Source organism: Chelonoidis abingdonii, chromosome 1, assembly GCF_003597395.2.
Source record: "Chelonoidis abingdonii isolate Lonesome George chromosome 1, CheloAbing_2.0, whole genome shotgun sequence".
Lineage (NCBI taxonomy): Eukaryota > Metazoa > Chordata > Testudines > Testudinidae > Chelonoidis > Chelonoidis abingdonii.
Genome location: NC_133769.1, coordinates 141743172 through 141760997, shown reverse-complemented (window position 1 = coordinate 141760997; position 17826 = coordinate 141743172). Strand labels below are relative to the sequence as shown.

General features: G+C 41.6%; 1 protein-coding gene across 1 annotated transcript in view; it reads right to left on the bottom strand.

The window, feature by feature from the left end:
• Window positions 1-17826, bottom strand: part of DYRK4 (dual specificity tyrosine phosphorylation regulated kinase 4) — a 90241-nt gene that overhangs the window by 58510 nt on the left and 13905 nt on the right. The window contains exon 3 of the mRNA XM_075070795.1: window positions 16667-16761. Coding sequence (XP_074926896.1) covers window positions 16667-16761 — 95 coding nt within the window. The remainder of the gene's footprint in view (window positions 1-16666; window positions 16762-17826) is intronic.

Genomic DNA, 17826 nt, shown 5'->3' with positions numbered 1-17826 from the left:
AGTATAGAGAAGCAGACTTGCAGGGAAAGAGATCTTGTCCCTCAGCACCTTTGGACCCTACATATGGAACATGGGGCTATCAGTCTAGTTTCATGGCTCCAGTGAGAGTGCACACTGTCCCTAATCCTAATCAGGGGGAAGGGAACCCTGCTACTGTTAGTCGTCTAGAGCATACTCCTATAAGCCCATCTGATTTGCGGAGCATGTTAAAAGAATTGCCATCTTTGCAGCTTAATAACCCAAACCTACCCTTCTGGGAAAAGGTACAAGAGTGGATGGTAGAGGAGGCTTACATGCTTTTGATCACATAGTGTTTTCAGCCTTGGACATTAGCAAAATGGCTTTTGGTCTGTTCCTGTGCACCCTGACAGGATTGCTGGTTTGCATTTACTGTTAAATGGGCAACTATACCTTTTTCGCCTAAGCAAGGATTTGGAACTCACCTAGTTTGTTTCACAGGCCTGTAATGATGGCTGGCAAAGCTGCCAGACATGGTTCTTGTGTTGTACAGTTTGTTGATGATATTCTACTCAAAACAGTATCCAAAACGCACATGAAAACTTAGAAGTGTTCCTGCAAGCACTTGGCAGACAGTGGGGTAAAATGTAATGCAAAAGGCTCCAGATGCTACTCTGTGTAGATGCTATATTCATAAGGGGTTACTTGATTTAACTGTTGTACTGCATTGAGGCTATAATGCATGCCAAAACGACCAATTACGGTCAGGGTTATGAGTGAAGATTAGTTTTGGGCTTTCAATTTAGCTGACGAACTCAAATCCAATATTATTCAGAAAATTGTCCAGAATGCAATAATCTCCTGAAGGGTGCTGAAAGTGGACCACATGATGCAATTGAATGGACACTTGAATGTGAACAAGGCATTTACCACATTGAAATAGAGGCTAAGTAGTGCTGGGTGGGACTTCAAGCAGGCATTGGCCCTTTTAATTGTTGTACACGTGGAATGAGGGACATGCAGCAAAAAGTTAATGCAAAAACATGGGGTGGAAACTACCAGTAGCATAAACTCTTCTAAACTAGATGCTGTCAAGCAATGCCACCCATGCCCTCCAGGCAGTGGAAGGGCTTCTAAGGCCCTAAATGGGCCTTACCACTTATTGGTGCAGATGTAATATCAAGGGATACAAATCCTTTAACATCTTGTTCCCATGACAAATTGTTTGGGGCTTGGCCCCCATTGCAGCGATCAGCAAGTTGGCTATCCTGCACAGTCCGTTATGTGGCAAGATGACAGTCGTCATGTAATGCGGTACATCTGCAACAGAGCATCAGTCCCTAAACCCTGCCACCCTCATGCCTTTGCCCATTTCTGCCGACCTCAAATCCCAAATGTATTCAAGGAAGAGCCATGGACCTTCCATTGGTAATAAAACTGAAATACCTGATGCTCCTGCCTAACGTGCTGGTGGACTTCATTCTATGTTCAACGGTGAATGGACACACAGAATGGGAACAGTTTTACCAAGATGGGCAGCAGGTGGCTATGGCACTGCCCCAGGGTTGGGACTTTCCTACATCCATTAATTGCAGCATTGAAGCACGCATGTCAGAAGGGACATATGGCAGCATATGTTCAGAACATTTGGGGATACAGCGCCCAGTACCATACTACTCTTCTAAACTAGATGCTGTCGCTCACAAGCAAGCCACCGTGCCCAATCCAGGCAGTGGGGAAGGAGGTTCTATGGCCCTAAATCAGGCCTTACCACTTATTGGTGCACAGGATGTAAATATTGTTGTGCCTCAACGCTGTCCTTGCTATTTTAGGGCAGGAAGGGAAATCTTCAGCAGTCCATGGGCAAGATGGACTCGATGGGAAAACGAGTTTGCTAATGCCTTCAGTAATCTGCAAAAGACCCATCATTCTAATTGCCACCCTCAACCAGCCTCTCATAAACCCGCCATCATTTTTTGCCGTTAATCTCACAGGACCCCTGATTCAGCACCAAGGCAGAGAAGTGGTTATGGATGGATGCAGCCTGGGGATCAACTGTGTGGTGATAACACTAGAAAGGTCAGGAACACATTAGCCCAAATGGCTACTGGGAACTATGACACAAGGTGTATCACATGTAACTCCTGATGGAGCACAGAGGGCGATTCACCGTGGTCAAAAACCAGTTTGGTGCACCTAAGCGTCAAACGTGCAAAAGTGATTATATGAAGGTGTGTAGTGCGCTCAATGGGGAACAATAATCCCTACAGTAAAAGTGAGATGGACTCAGCAAAGACCATTCTTAGCAGTTTCTCCAGTGGCCAAATAGTTAAGTGTTCCCATCTGATATTTGCAGTTTAAAATTAATGTAGAAATTTTGTAGTCTATCTATGGATTGTTTAAGTGGTTTCTGAAACTTGAAAGTGTATTTAAGCCAGTGTGTCATCTTAATAATGCTGCAGTAGTTCTCAGTGTTTATTGATGTAATTACCTGGGGAGGAGCCACTGGATCAGTTGTAAATGCCATCACTCAAATCTAATACTAGGGACTGGGTTAAAATTTTGTTAGTAGCAGGAATGACAGTTTACTGTGGTAAAAGTGGGGTTCACATCTAATCAAGTTAGATATTACCTTAACTCAGCAACAGTTTGGTCAGGTCCTCACTGTTGTACTCAGCCATCTATTAAAAACTACTAAAATGTATGAGCAAGCATTGGTCTAGGCATGTGGAAAAATTGTGTTATCATCCTGGCATGGTAACATCCTGGTGTTCAACATGAAAGTTGCAGCCCTGCTAGGAGACTCACTCGTGCTACAAGTGCCATGTTGGGTGAGAGCTGTGGTTCTCGAGAACTGAATGTCTTCACCTTGGATGGTGGCAGGGGAGTGGTCCCTATCGATAACAGGGGTATGTTGAGATGGTCATTGCATCCTTGGAGGGGTGTTAATTCCTGAACTGGAGGCTCAGCCAGGGCACCCACTTCCATTCGCATGTCACAGACACCTGTGTAACATAAGGGCCGGAGATAACTATATGGCTTTCCCATGGGACCAATGTTCCATCCTGGGAGGATGGGTTTGTGTATGGGAAACCTGAATCAGGACAAGCCTTTATCTCAAATGTTGGGACCTGACTTAATGGTGCATGTAATGTAATTTAATGGATGATATAGCAGTGATGAAGTACTCCACTATCTGGTGTGGATGTAAGTGGTTAACTTTGGCAGGCAAGCCTTGCTTAAATATCTAGTTCTTCCTATTGTGTTAAGCCTTTAAAAGAAATATTATGAAAGAAGTGGTAGGGCAGTTACAGTGATTCAGTGGATAAAAGGGCTTGCCATTGTAAAAACAAAAAAAATGGAAATGGATTTGGGTTGTGTTCACGCACTAGCATGAGGACTTATTATTTATTGAAATATATTATGTATTAGTTTATTTTTGTTCCTAAAATTATAGTTAAGTGTTAATAAAGCTAATTATTGCTCCTAATAAATACAAGGAAAGTGGTGTTAGTGGGGTCTAAGAATTGTTCTTAGCCCAAAACCAAATGGGGGAGCTGAAGGGATATAGTTGTGTTTATTTTAGATAAATGTGGTTTACAGGGTGCTTATGCATAGGGAAGCATGCTGTGGCTCACTGACCTAGGAACATTCTGGAGAAGGCCACGGGAGGGGGTGTGAGCTCAGCATGTGGACTGGAAGCACTATAAGCATGTGATAAACAAACCCATATATGGGTTTTGTTTAACTCTGATTGGTTAGAAGTTCATATATGTAAGTTGTTATATAACTTGTTATATAAGCACCACGTGCTATAAAGTAGCAAGGGGAGGGGCTCCTGGCTGGAGGGACTCTGCCTGATTCTTTGTACCAGGGGCTCTCTTTTGTGCACATGTTGAATAAAGCTTTATTGAATTTAATTGAATCGCATTGGATCGAAGTCCCCTGATTTCTACCCAGCATCAGACTCACTGGGAACCCCCAAATCCCAACACTACATTCAGAATGGTCTTTCCAATTTGGCATTGTATTTTGTTTACCGAGGACCAAATTGTTGCATTTAATTAGTGTAACAAGTTGGGAATGGTGCAGCCTGCTTCTTCCAGTGCAAGATGGGAAGAGGATAGACCATGGTCCCATCTCTTGTCTGCCTCCTTGGGGTGACATGAACCCTTGTGGGTTCAATGAGGGAGGAGTTTCTGCACTCCGCCCAGAGAAGAGGTTGTAATTGTGAATGTCTCTTGATACACTGTGAAATAGGGAAGGATCCTTGTACAATCCTCTTCCCCCAACACTCCCAAGTAATGGCCTTTCCCAGTATGACTCTGATTCTGTAAACAAAATAGAATGAACTGGTTCTTGCTTAGAAATCAATGACTAAATCAACGTACATAAAACCCAATCTCTCATTCGCAGTGAGTACAGTTAACAATTCCTGCCCTACACATGCCACCATTTCAATTGTTTAGCTAATAGGGACCCATCTCTACTAACACCAATTAAGAATTTTCAAAATATTAAACTCCAGCTGTTTGCATCTAATAATCCATTGCAAAACTATACACTGCATATGTGAGATCACATATTATCTTCTGTTGTTTAAAAACTCACCTCTTCTTTCTCTGCACCCTGTTTTGACTCTTGTCAAATTTAGGGCCCAATCCAATTCTCATTGACTTCTATGGGAGTTACATCTGTCCTTTGGGTTGTGTTCTCTTTCTGTTCTTCTTTCTGTAAAGTGCTGTGCATATTTATAGTGCTATATAATAAAAATAATGAATAATAATACTCCTTTTCCATGTGAAGGTTGTTGCCATTGTCCCCTGGGTACCTGGATTCCTGGGAGCTAAAGAAGTACCTTACAGAACTAAAAGGCCAAGAATAATTAAAGAAGAACAGCACTTCTTGTATCAAAACTAGCCGTCCTTCCAGGGCCGGCTCTAGGCACCAGCAAACTAAGCATGTGCTTGGGGCGGCACATTTTCAGGGGTGGCATTCCGGCAATTTTTTTTTTGGTGCTTCAGACGGCAAAAGCCTAGAGCCAGCCCTGGCAGCAGCAGCACGTCGTGAACAGGGAGTGCCCTGGGGCCACTGCGGTTCGCACCGTGGGGGAGCAGCACCTGCACCTTGTGGCTGGGCTGGGCAGGCTCCGAGCGGGGGACACTCAGGCTGTGGGCTGCCCTGCGGGGCACACAGATCCATCTGCAGGTGCCACAGGGCAGCTGCCCCCCCAGTGTTGCAGCCAGGGCTGGGCGAAGCGGCTCTAACCACCCAGAATCAGCAGCAGCAGCAGTGGCGTCATAGAGGGCAGGGTGTTGCCAGGCAGGGCCTGTGTCCTGCTCTCTGGGGCTCCGCTCCCTCTGGGCCTGCTCTGCCCTGGCTCCTCAGCCTCCTGCTGGGCCCGTCCCCTGGCTCTGCCCTCCCGGGTCTTGACCGGTTCTGGAGGCCGGAGCCCCAGCTGGAGGGACCCTGGGCTGAGGCATGGCCCGAGAGGCCCACTGCTTACCCCGAGTCTGCCAGTGCCGGACCAGCTGGAGGCAAGTGGGGAGTGGGCAGAGTCAGCAGTGGTGAGGGGGAGCTCAGGGCTGGGGTGGCAGGGAGTACGGGTAGGGAGGGAGAGCCCAGTATTGGGGTGGCAGGGGGTGCGGGTGGGAGAGGGCATTGGTGCAGGGGGTGAGAGCCCAGGACTGGGGTGGGGGACGGCCAAAAATTTTTTTGCTTGGGGTGGCAAAAAACCTAGAGCTGGCCCTGCATCCTTCCTTTACTCCTTAGCAAATGATGCCGTTTTTTATGTATGCACAAATTCCACCTCAGCCCATTACTCTTTATTTAGAGGACATAACACATAGCATCAGTCCTAAAGACCACAGGAACAGTCAGGTATCACCTGTAATAATATTAGGGGTTGGTCTTTCAAACTTAAAATACGCAGTCATCCACAACAGCTACTCTTCTGAACAGCTATCATCTTTACCAATCCGCCCCAAATTATTTTCTGACAACACAGTCAAAGAACAAGCACATGTCTTTCCATCTTCTCAGAGGTCTAAGCAATTCCTATGGCTGGTACTATCCCTGATGTTCACTGTTGTATACACAGCTCCATCAGGTGCCCCCTGGGAACAAAGCTCTCACACTAAGCTATAGGCATACCTCTCTTTTGTTTCTTCCATCTCTCCCGCCAACAAAATCCCCACTGATATAAAATCCTCATTCAAAGGGGACACATCTCCCTAATTTACACTCCAATTAGAACATGTGCTGTCATTATAGTAATCCAATTTCAACACCAGTGAGAATACACAGAGAATCCAGATAGCAGGCTTCAAAGAAAATGGTAAGAAGACACACCAGGTGGGTCTAACTTCAAACCTGCACACACAAATGTGTGCACACAAACAAGCATGCTTATATGTATATTAACACATTGAGTATTTAGACTCCAAATCTCATCTCTCCTTGGTGTACCAAGGATTTACATGAGTAACTTCCATTAAGGCTACTCAGTAAAGAAATTAGCTAGTAATAAACAAATTCAGCATTTATTTTAATAGTGAAAAATACAGTTTTGATGCTGGCTGGCACCTGTGCAGTGCCCCTCCTGATGTGAAATAGGTTGTGAGCCTCAGAGAAAAAGGTCTGTATACATGTAATGTATTTTTAACATTAGGGTAAATACTATTTATCCCCCCTCACAGCTGTTGTTTGCAAGAACATTTTTTTATAAGCCACCATTCTGTTTGTGACCTACAGTACCAGGCATATCAGGCAGGGCAAGTGATCAAAAAATATCATATGTTGCTTTCCTCCCAGTTTGTTTGGAGCACATTAGTTAGTGTCATTAGAATGATTTATAATACATCTCTACAGGTCTCCACAGCATCAAAAGCCTTACCTTCCCTTCCCAAATTTTGCCCCTTAACATGTCCATACTTTGACAGGACTCTCAAGGGGCTGTTTAGGAAGAAGTGAACAATAAAGGATCTGGACATGCCTTTCAACTGTCTCTCATTATAAAGGATGTCTCCTGTGGTATTATCTTGATTTACCACATCCACCCTCTTGTTTTTCACATTTTATTATTTTACATTATTCTTGACAGAACACACAATTTTCTGATGTACATGTGGTATTTCTCCAGTGGACAAAGTCATTCCCTAGATAGATTCTTCAATCCAACTTGAAAAGACACAAGTGACCAAATGTACAGCAGAATTTTTGACCACCAAATGGGTCCTGTCAAGACTGCTCTTCCCTTCCTCAGTAGCAAATGTCATGACACTTACCATGAAGAGCTATACTTAGAGGATTGCAGCTGACAGGCACCTGCTTGAAATAAAACTGATTCTCACACAAGCTTCATTAAAGTAAAAAGTTGTTTCCAGATAGAGCAAACTATAAACTACCAACAGATTTTTAAATAAATGTTTTACTGATACTTAGATGAGATTCACCACTGCAGTATCGGAGCACCTATTCTTGTGTAGTGTTATTATTCCCCATTTACTAATGAGGAAACTGAGGCACAGAGAAGTTATATCTCTTGCCCAGATCACATAAGGAGTCTGTGAAATAACAAAAATAAAGCCATGTTTCCTGATTCCTTGGACTGTGCCTTAACCACAAGCTCATCCTTCATCCCCTGAAATTGTCCTCAAAAGATACCTGTCATAAACAGGACAATAGTAAGAAAACAACATTACTGATGCAATGACAGTAACACAGTACAGAACATAAGTGGAACATGTAAGAAACTGCCATCAGCCATTAGAGAAATGCTACGTGTAAGTACAAATAATTGCCTGTCCTCCAAGTGGACAAGGTCAGCCTCTATTAGATGTTTGCAGTGTTGCTGTAGCTGCAATGATCCCAGGATATTAGAGTGACATAGCGGGTGAGTTAATATCTTTTATTGGACCAACTTCTGTGGGTGAGAGAGACAAACTTTTGAGCTAGAATTAGATAGATAGACAGATAGAATACTACAAACTAACCAACAGTGTAGGCATTACTTTTCAAAACTAGAAGCTATAGCAGTCTTGCCTAACAGTGCATCTGTAGAGGCACGTCTCTGTTCATTCACATTTAGTAGAAGTGTTTGTGAAGGACCAAATGGAAACAATGAAAATCTTTTCTTGTGAAGTACTTTCCCTCTCAACACAATGGATTCATGTGCTCCTTATAGAGTATATTTATGACCTTCCTTCAAGCTCAGAGCACATGTAAAAACCTAACCTATGACAGTAGCACATTTTGTGTGGGCCTTACATCTGATATTTCTTTGGACAACTTTCAGACACTTGGAAATCTTATGTTTTATTCAGATCGAATTTATTATACCTTCTTATATCCAAATTGTGAAGACATCCATCAGCCTCATTGGAGGTAAAGGGTTGTTGGGAAGGACAAGCTCTTGATTCTGATGGAATTCAGTGGGGTATGTGTGAACAAAAGATGATACTGAAGATAGGACAGCATTGTGCTTACTGAAAAGTAAAACAGGGGGCTTGTAAGCAAGGGCTGTTAGTTCACAGAATCACAGAATATTAGGGCTGGAAGATGTCCAGAGGTCATCTAGCCTAATCCCCTGCTCAAAGCAGGACCAACACCAACTAAATCATCCCAGCTAGGGCTTTGTCAAGCCAGGCCTTAAAAAACTCTGAGGATGGAGATGCCACCACCTCCCTAGGTAACCAATTCCAGTGCTTCACCACCCTCCTAGTGAAATAGTGTTTCCTAATATCTAACCTAGACCTTGCCCTTGGTGAATCCATGTTGACTGTTCCTGATCACCTTCCTCTTCTCCAAGTGCTTCAAAATGGTTTCCTTGAGGACCTGCTCCATGATTTTGCCAGGGACTGAAGTGAGGCTGAGTGGTCTGTAGTTCCCAGGGTTTTCTTTCTTCCCTTTTTAAAATGTGGGCACTATATTTACTCATAGTTCAGAAACCCAGAGAGCAGAAATAATTACTACCAAAAAAAGTGATCTATAGGTTAAAAATGCAAATAGGACTTCCATCTTAGACTCAAAGGGAAGATTGTACAGAGCCTGGAATATGAGATTCAGCCTCCAGGTAGGACCACCTAGAGATAATGTAAGTTTTTATGTCACTCATTTTGTGTCCTTCTCTGAAATTTTGAGCCCAGTTGATCACGATCCTGCCCCTTGCGCTGTCATTAACTCTAGTGCAGAGTGGATATGAAATGCTTCCATTCTGATTTGAAATCATTTTACACCCACTTTGCACTTCTTTTGCAGTGTGTAAATGATTGCATGAGGTGTTGAGTAGCAATGAATCAGGCTCACCTGCACCAACTGGATCACAGCAAGCTGAGAGATGGATGTAATCACTGCTGTATTGTAATGCTGCCACTGCCATTATACTCAGACCACAGTGTGAAGCAGAGAAGGTTAAAAACAACACTCCCCATAGACTGTCATGAGCCTAGCTGTTAGAGAATATAGGCAATGCTTTTAAAACTACTGCTATCCTATTAGTTGTAATAGAATATGTGAACAAGAATGTTAAATCCACTTCTTAGCCCATGTAAAAATATAAATAAACAGTAATTTAGGGCTTTTGAAGGGGAGCCATGAATTCTAAGATTTACCTCAACAAAAACAAAAAACAAAATCCAAAACAAAACGCTGTCAATAAATCCCAGCTACTTTGAAAAAGAATTGCCAGCCACTAGATTTCGGAATACTTGCCCAGCTATGTTCTAGAGTGCCTGCAGATGGGTTGGATATGACAAAATAAAAGCAAAGTTTGTAAAACTTAAACTATTTGCCAACAACCCGTTCCTATAGAACTTACTCACAATGCCTGCTACTACTAGAAGTCGCTTCTACTCCTACTGAACAACAGTAATAAATTAATAATATTTATCAATTCAAGAACATTTTTCATCTGTCGAGCTTGAAGAACTTTATTAAGGCGGATAAGTATCATTATTCCCATTTTACATATGAAGAAACTGAGACACAGAAAAGCCACAATTTTCAAAAGCTTGGGTAGGTACCTCTAACCATCTGGGTGCCCAGCAAGGGGCTCAAATGGGAGCTGGCAACTAGTGGATTTTCCAAACTGGAATATGGCCGTTCCAGTATTTTTGAGAGCCCAGCACCCTGATCATTCCAAGAATGGGTGAAGGGCCTGGTCTGGAGAAACAGTGCACAAACAGCATTCTCAAAAGCATCAAGGTATTCTCAAGAACTGTTCCAGGCCCTCGAAAATTAGTAGTTCCTGAGGCAGTAGTGTGCCAGGAGGCAAAAGTTAAAGAAATGTCCAGTGAGAGACAGGCGGTGGAAAGGGACTGGAGGGAGTTGGTTTGAGTAGAATGGAGAGTAGAGGCTGCAGTGCAGCATCTGACTATGCTGTGGAGATATGGGAATGCAGGGGAAAGAGACGGCAGGCAAGAAAGGCCAAAAGGAAAAGGCACACTTCACCTTCCTGACAAGATCTACGAGCCTTAAAAGAACTTCCTTCTCCTCACTGAGGCACAAGGTCATACAGAGGCACAGTTACTCTTGAAGCCAAATATCACCTTTGTAATGAGTTGAAGGGGGAGCTAGAGAGGCTGATCCAGTGAAGCGAAATCCTCTCTGTCCCAGTCAGGTTCGCCATTGTATTCACCATCCTTCCACCATATCCTTACACAGGGCCATCACAGACTCTGCCAACCTCAGCCAGTCAGCTGCTTCTGTATGCCTAGATGACTTCCTAAAATGCTCAATTGTGCAGTTAATGACAACAGGCCTGACTGACCACTGAATTACTTCAGTGGAGGTACACACCGGCATAAAACTTGAGCTGGCACTGATGAATGAGGCCCCACATTAGTTTCCTTCTAGACAGCCAGAAAGTCAATACAACTATAAAAAGTTATATTTAAAAGTTAAACACTTAAGATATCATTTTTAAAGGCATAACATTTAATTTCAGACTGCTTTCATACATTGGGATTTCTATACTTCCCCTTTCCTTCTCTCTCCAATACAATATTAGATGAAGCTGTCAAAACATTTTCTTAGCCACAAACTCTTTGTGAAAGCCACAAGAACAATTTGAAATGATCTTGCAGGACCTTGGACTGATTGGGAACCTGAAAAATCAATAATTTATCTACAACTTAAGCAGAACCCCTTTGAAATAATCTTTATTTAAAGATGCAAACCTGGCCTGAGCGTCCAACATTAACAGTGTGAATACTTTTCTAAAATATTTGCCTCTTCTCAATTTCCCCTTTCCTCAATCTATATGAAATATATGTAAAAATTAACTCATTAAAAAAGACATACAGAACTGACTGTACACAGTACAAATGATAAAACTGTCTTCTTACCCTCTTCTGTCATTTATTGTCTATTCCATACAATAGCTATATCAAAACATAATGCAAACACATGTATTGTAGAATAAAAGATAAACAAATGCCACTGCTGTTACCTTAGGCTGGATTCTTCTGTTTCTTCTCATTTGTAAACAACACTCATTGAAGAAGCTGAGACCACAACAGTTTTTGCCACTCCCTTCTCCCCCCATACTGGCAATTCTCCATGTTTTAAAGCTGTCTCCACAACATTTTTCACTTCTAACATTTAAATCCCATACTATCATTTGTCAATCCAAATCTGTCAACAGCCTCATCCCTACAACTAATAATTTGACCACTTTTACAGCAGAGTTCTTTGGTATCAATTATATATTCCTTTACTACAGTTCCTCAGCAGTGCCATGAACCAAATATCCAACACAACTGTGAACTTTAGCATATTTGCTGAGGTGCTAGGAAGTCTTTGAGGATTTAGTGCCAGCACAACATGTTCATCAATTAGGCTCAGCATGATTGCAAAATAGTCCCTCGAGATGCAAGGTGCATCAATTTCTTTCCATTTTTTTTTTTAAAAAGCATCCTTAGCTTTGGCTCTACTGCTGTAAACAAAAACTCCTTGATTCATAGTTTCAAATAATTTATCACCCCCCTCCAGCATCCCATCTATCACTTCCCACTTGCCCTTAAAACAGAAAATTGAAATGACTGCTTTTCAGTAGTCCCGCTTCTGCTTATGGTTTAATCTTCCACCAGCCTTGACAGCCTTTTAGGCTTTCCATTAGCAAAACAAATGCTTGCAGAGAGCGAGCAGCTTAGGTTTGGAATACTAAGGAAACAGACTTCCGTGATCTTTTATTCAGTACTTATAGCAAATCTCTGAGATCTATTTTTATATTCTCAGCAGGATCCAGCAGGGAATAACTATCAGTCTCAGTTCATCTTGTCCCTATATTTTCCTTCTGAAGATGATAACAGCAAATTTTATAAGGCGACGATGCATGGACAAGGTCTTTTTAAAAAAAACAAACAAAAAAAGGTAACAGCAACACAAATAATATGACTCTGAGCTCATTTCTAGGTTAGATTAAAAACAAAATATCCAAGTCACATTGACAGTCTTTGTGAAATGTTGCAATTGGAGCTATCAAAATATTCCATTCAAAACTTTATTTTTTTCAACAAAAAATGGCCTTTTGTCAAAAATGAAAATTTTCATAGAATATTTTTTTCAAAATGTTATGCTCTTTTGATGAAAAAATGAAACCCCCAAAACAAGAAAATTGTTTGTTTTGTTTTCCCCCCGTCTTTTCCCTTTTTACTTCCCCCTTTTGCAATGGAAAAAATCAAAGAAAGGGAAGTGGGGAAGGGAAAAAAGAAAAATGATGAGAATAGGGAGTGAAAGGAGGGAAAATCCAAAATCTGAAAACCAAAACATTACTATTTACTATTATAAAAAATTGAAGTATTCCAAGAAAATTATTTTTTCAACATTTTTTCCATAAAACAAATTTAGAATTTTTTTGACAGGTGGAATCTCAAACCATGCAAAACATTTTAGAAGATTAGAAATCTAGTTACTTTACATTACTGAAAAGTTACTAATGAAAAAAAACAAATGCAATGACATACGCTATAAGGTCCAAAATAAAGACCAGATTCCACCTATCAATACACATGTTGCTCCAGTTGAAGTCAGTGGGTGCTTGGTGCCACAAAAAATAGTAATTGGGGTTTGAAAGAGGTCAGGAAAACAGCTGGGAAAAATGGGGAAAAAATGAATGATCCAAAAAGATAAAGTGCCTGTCCCAATAAGGATCTAAGTATTTCATTGTAAAGACACAATTGAAATAAGTATTTTGAGTTGACAGGCAGTTTGATAGAATTTTTGCTTTTGAGATTGTCTCAAGCTTGAGACAGCCTTGAGTTTGAGAACATTTTGAGCCTATAGCTGACCAAGAAAATGTTGAAACAGCCAGGGGGCCTCAGTTAAGGAAAGCTGTTGCCTAGGAGGTTTGAGCTAATGACATCTGTGTCTAAGAGCCAATAATCCAGAAGCCTTCAGATGAAAAACTAAGACTTGCAAAAGCAGAACAGAAGAACACAAAGTTTCTTTTTCCCTATTTATCATCAGAACTTGACAGAGGAAGCTGCTCTGCCTCTGCCAGAATGAACTGTGATATGATTCTCTCACACAGGACAATGATGAAGATAACTGTTTGGCTATCTGTTTAAAGCCCTCTTTAGCCAACTCCAGATAGAACCATGAAGATTCTCCAGAGTTGAGTACAGTAAAGAAGAACCTCTGGGATGTGCACATAGTTGTGGTAAGAATGTTGGCAGGACAGTAGACTCACTAAAGTGGAATTCTGTCACTGTCTTGGAGAAGAATCTTGGATGACTGTAACACCATATTTAGTATAAGGTGGATCAATCAATAGGGCTTGAAGCAAACTGACTCTATGCAGGCCCTCTCAGAGCTCCAGAAGGCCCGGGCCACTTCCAGCTTTTGAGGCTCCTAGCCATAATAAAAATAACAAATGATGACACATGGTCTAATCTTGTGCCATCAGAACCAATATATTTTTAATAATATTTATGAACATTTTAAACTCTTTAATATGACAATATCTATACCGGTTAACAAAAAAAATAATGTCTTTTACCAAATCGCATCTCTTATTTGCTTAAATTTGCAGCTCTAAGTTGAGAGGGTATGTCACATTTTGGTCAGATACAGACATGCATAAAAAATAAATTGTGAAACTTATCAAATGCCAAAAAATTAATAAGTGTCTAAATTTGAGATTCCCTTTGAGCTTGAGGCCTAGGCCAAATACCCCTCCTGGCCCCGCCTCTATGAGCTCAATTCACTAACACCAGGAGATTAACCTTCCACGAAAGAAATCTGAACTCACACCTACTAGGTGGTTCAAAAGGAGCTTTTGACAGTCTGGGTAGGTTCACATTAATTTTCCATGACACAAAACATTTCTAAGTAGGATGTTTCAAAAGTGTCAAATTCTGTATGAATCTGACAACAAGATGCTGCTGAAACTCTGGTGTACCTTTGACTACCTCATGATAGGTTGTAACATCTGTCAGATGAACCCAGATGGAATTAATCTATAGTTTCAGACTATTGATCAAAATGGTTAAATAGATTTTTTGGGGGGGTGGGTAAGTCAAAGAGTCTACATGGACTTGTTTGTACCATATCAGAAACTCTATCATATGACAATGTGTAGTGGGGCGGATTGCCCCACTCCCTGTGAGAATGGGCTGGGGGAGGCCAGGGAGCCTGCACACCCAGGAGCCAATTGTAGACAGCCAATCAGGGCCAGGCTCAGAGGTATATAAAGGCTGCCCAGAGCAGGAGCAGTCAGTCTGTCCCAGGCCTTTGAAGGGAGAAGGTCAGTCTCCAAGGGGGAGACTAGCACTGTGGACAGTGCAGTGCTGGGCAGGCTCAGGGAGGCTAGAAGGCTCTAGCCCCTAGCCCCCGGGTTCCGGCCCTGAGGGGAAGGGCCTAGCGGGTGCAAGGGGCCGTAGGGGAAGCGGCCCAGGGAAACAGACTGAGGAGGAAAAGGAGGAGGACAGCGAGGCTAACGCCAGAGGGTCCCTGGGCCTGGACCCAGAGTAGAGGGCGGGCCTGGGTCCCCCCCACCCCTTCCTCCTTGCAGTACGTCCAGTCACTGGCCATTACAGACCACGCCAGATCCCTGCCAAGAGGGATTAGACTCTGATGGCGGGTGGTTGCACATGAAGGCTTGACTGGAGGACTGCTGACGATCGATCCCCGGAAGGGGGTGCAGATGGACTAAGAGGCACTGCCGGAGGGCAGAGGCCTCGAAGAGGACGCCGCCGAGCAGGGAGCAACGCGGGTCCAGAGACACCAACAGAGGGCAGAACAATGGACGGGATACCACCAGGAGGGGGCGCTCCACTGGACAGAGCTAATTCCCAGAGTTACCAGCAGGAGGTGCCGGGTGGTGAGTCCCCACCCGTTTACAAATGACATAACATCATATTTTGCTGTAACTGAAATAATTCCCAATAGGAAAATAATGGGAGCTGCTGGGTGGTGAGCACTTCTGAAAATCCTACCACTTCATTGCCTAAATGGGAACGGACATGTTCTGAAAATCTAACTCAGTATGACTTGCCATGGTCACACAGCAAATTAGAGCCAGAGTTGGGAATAGAATCCAGAGCTCCTGACTCCCAGTCAGCTCCATCCCTAAGGCCAATGTTTTCCAAACTTTTGAAAGCTGAGCCACCCCTTCAGGAAATCTATGCCGCTTGTCACCCTGTAACCAAATGTTGGTAGGACAAACCATGCCCAAGTAGGGCTGAGAAACTGTGGCTGTACTGCGGATCCCAGGAACTCTAAGGGACTGCTTTCAAACTAGAATATCTACCTTATGCCCAGCCAGAATATGGAAAGTTTTAAAGGGGTGCTGTCAATTTAAATTGTATATACTTTAAACAAACATATTTCTATTATTATATTATCACCTTAGTTTATTAAAAATGAAATATTTTTAAAATTCAATATACATATCACTGCTTATTCTCTGTTTCCTTTTGCATTTAGCCCAAGGTGGAAAATAAAAAGAAATTAAGTTAGTGTCATATTCGTTTCTGGTCATTTTCACTTGCACATTGTTAAGGTCCAGTCTAAAACCCATTGAAATCAATGGAAGAACTCCCACTGACATCAATGTTTGTGTTTCAAATACTGCAGAGGAAAGCTTATTTGTTTAAAATACAAGTTTTCATTAGATTAAAAAATGACATACATTTTCTATTGGTCTTTGGTTTTATAAAAAAAATTGTGTTTAGACAATTTAAAATTTGGGACAAATCTCAGTTGATTATGTCCTTTTAAGCTATGTATAATCTCAGAGAACCAGATTCTGCTCTAAATCACACCTGTGTAAATCCACAATATCTTCACTAAAGCCAAACGGGTTACTCTGGATTTAAACCAATGTAACTGAGAGTAGAATTGGCCCACTGATCTCCCATTTTCTCTAACCTTCTCAAGTAGGTACTTCTGATTTGTCTGCAGCAAGATTCCTTTTTTGATTTTGTATATCGGGTAATTGTCTTCATTGATATAAGACTTTATCTGATTCTGTCTTTGGACTGCAGGTGTCTGGTCTAGTAGAGACTGTAATGAGAACAGATCACACTATTTTGTATCTGTATCTCTATGCATATATTTCAAAGTTATTAAATGAACAAAAACAAGTTGTTTTACTTTTGAGGGAATGTGCTTCTTCTGTATGGATAAGCGACAGAAGTAAGGCTCTTATGGTTGGTCATGTATCCAGTGAATTATTGTGTATAGTTGTTATAATTTCATTGCTTACCAAGGATACTTCAATACAGTCTGTCTCACTTGATGGGTTTTGATCTGTTTTTCCTTTGCATACTGAATGACACACATCTCCCCTAGGAGTCCTTCCTGTTGGATGGAATATCAATACAGAGGGCACTAAATTCATTAGAACAACGTGAAATAATAGTGCACTCAAGTTACACAGGGAATCATATCAAACTCATTTCTCTGGTAGGTGGGTAGCTATATGTACTCATGTCTGAAAGCAGTAACCAGGGGATTTTATTACTATATAACTGTTCTTCCTCTACCAGTTCCCTGACTACTGTCTGCTAATCCCTCTTGTCAAGTCATGTCTCAAATGAGGTTGTAAGTGCTTCCGGGCAGAGACTGCATCTTTCTATTTATACTGTAAAACACCTAGCACACTTTTGGGTGATGCAAAAACAATTAATAAAATAATTATAATTAATAAAGTAATAGTGGTAGGGTTCGTAAAAATACATGGTGGAATAAGGAATGCACACACAAGTAATTCAGATACATTCAGTGTATTATGGCCTATACTGCATTTGATTTGCTGTCCAAGTTTCTTGAGTTTTTATTTAATTTCACTTATTATGATTGATTGGAGTTATTATGTATTCTCTGAATTACAGTGGCACTTTTGCTAGTTGCTATATTGACATTAAGCAAAGTCCCTGCCCAATAAAATTTACAATCTCACGTACAAATGAAAGGATGAGGTAAACAGAAGGGTGGGATGGGGAGGATGATGAGGTAATAATGAAACAATTAAGTTTTTCATAGTAAGACGCAATCACGTCTTACTGCATGCATAGCCATGGTTGATTGGTAGGGTTTTGTAGCAAGAAGCATTTTGAGAAAGTTATTGAATGGTCAGATTTAATAATAGAGATAACATTTTCAAAATAGTCCGGCTAAGCTACAAATGTAAAGCTTGAGCAAAGTAGATAATTAAGCACCAATTCATAGTGAACAACAGGAAACTGCAAAGTATACATGCAAAAACCTGAAAATATTAATCTTTCATATCCTATTACACCTCAAGAACTGGAGGAAATCAAGGTTCAACCAACAAAACAAATCAGGGATTGCATTTCTTGGCAATCGTATCATGGCTGGTATGGCCATATGAGGTGCAAGATACATGGCAAATGTAGTTTAAAT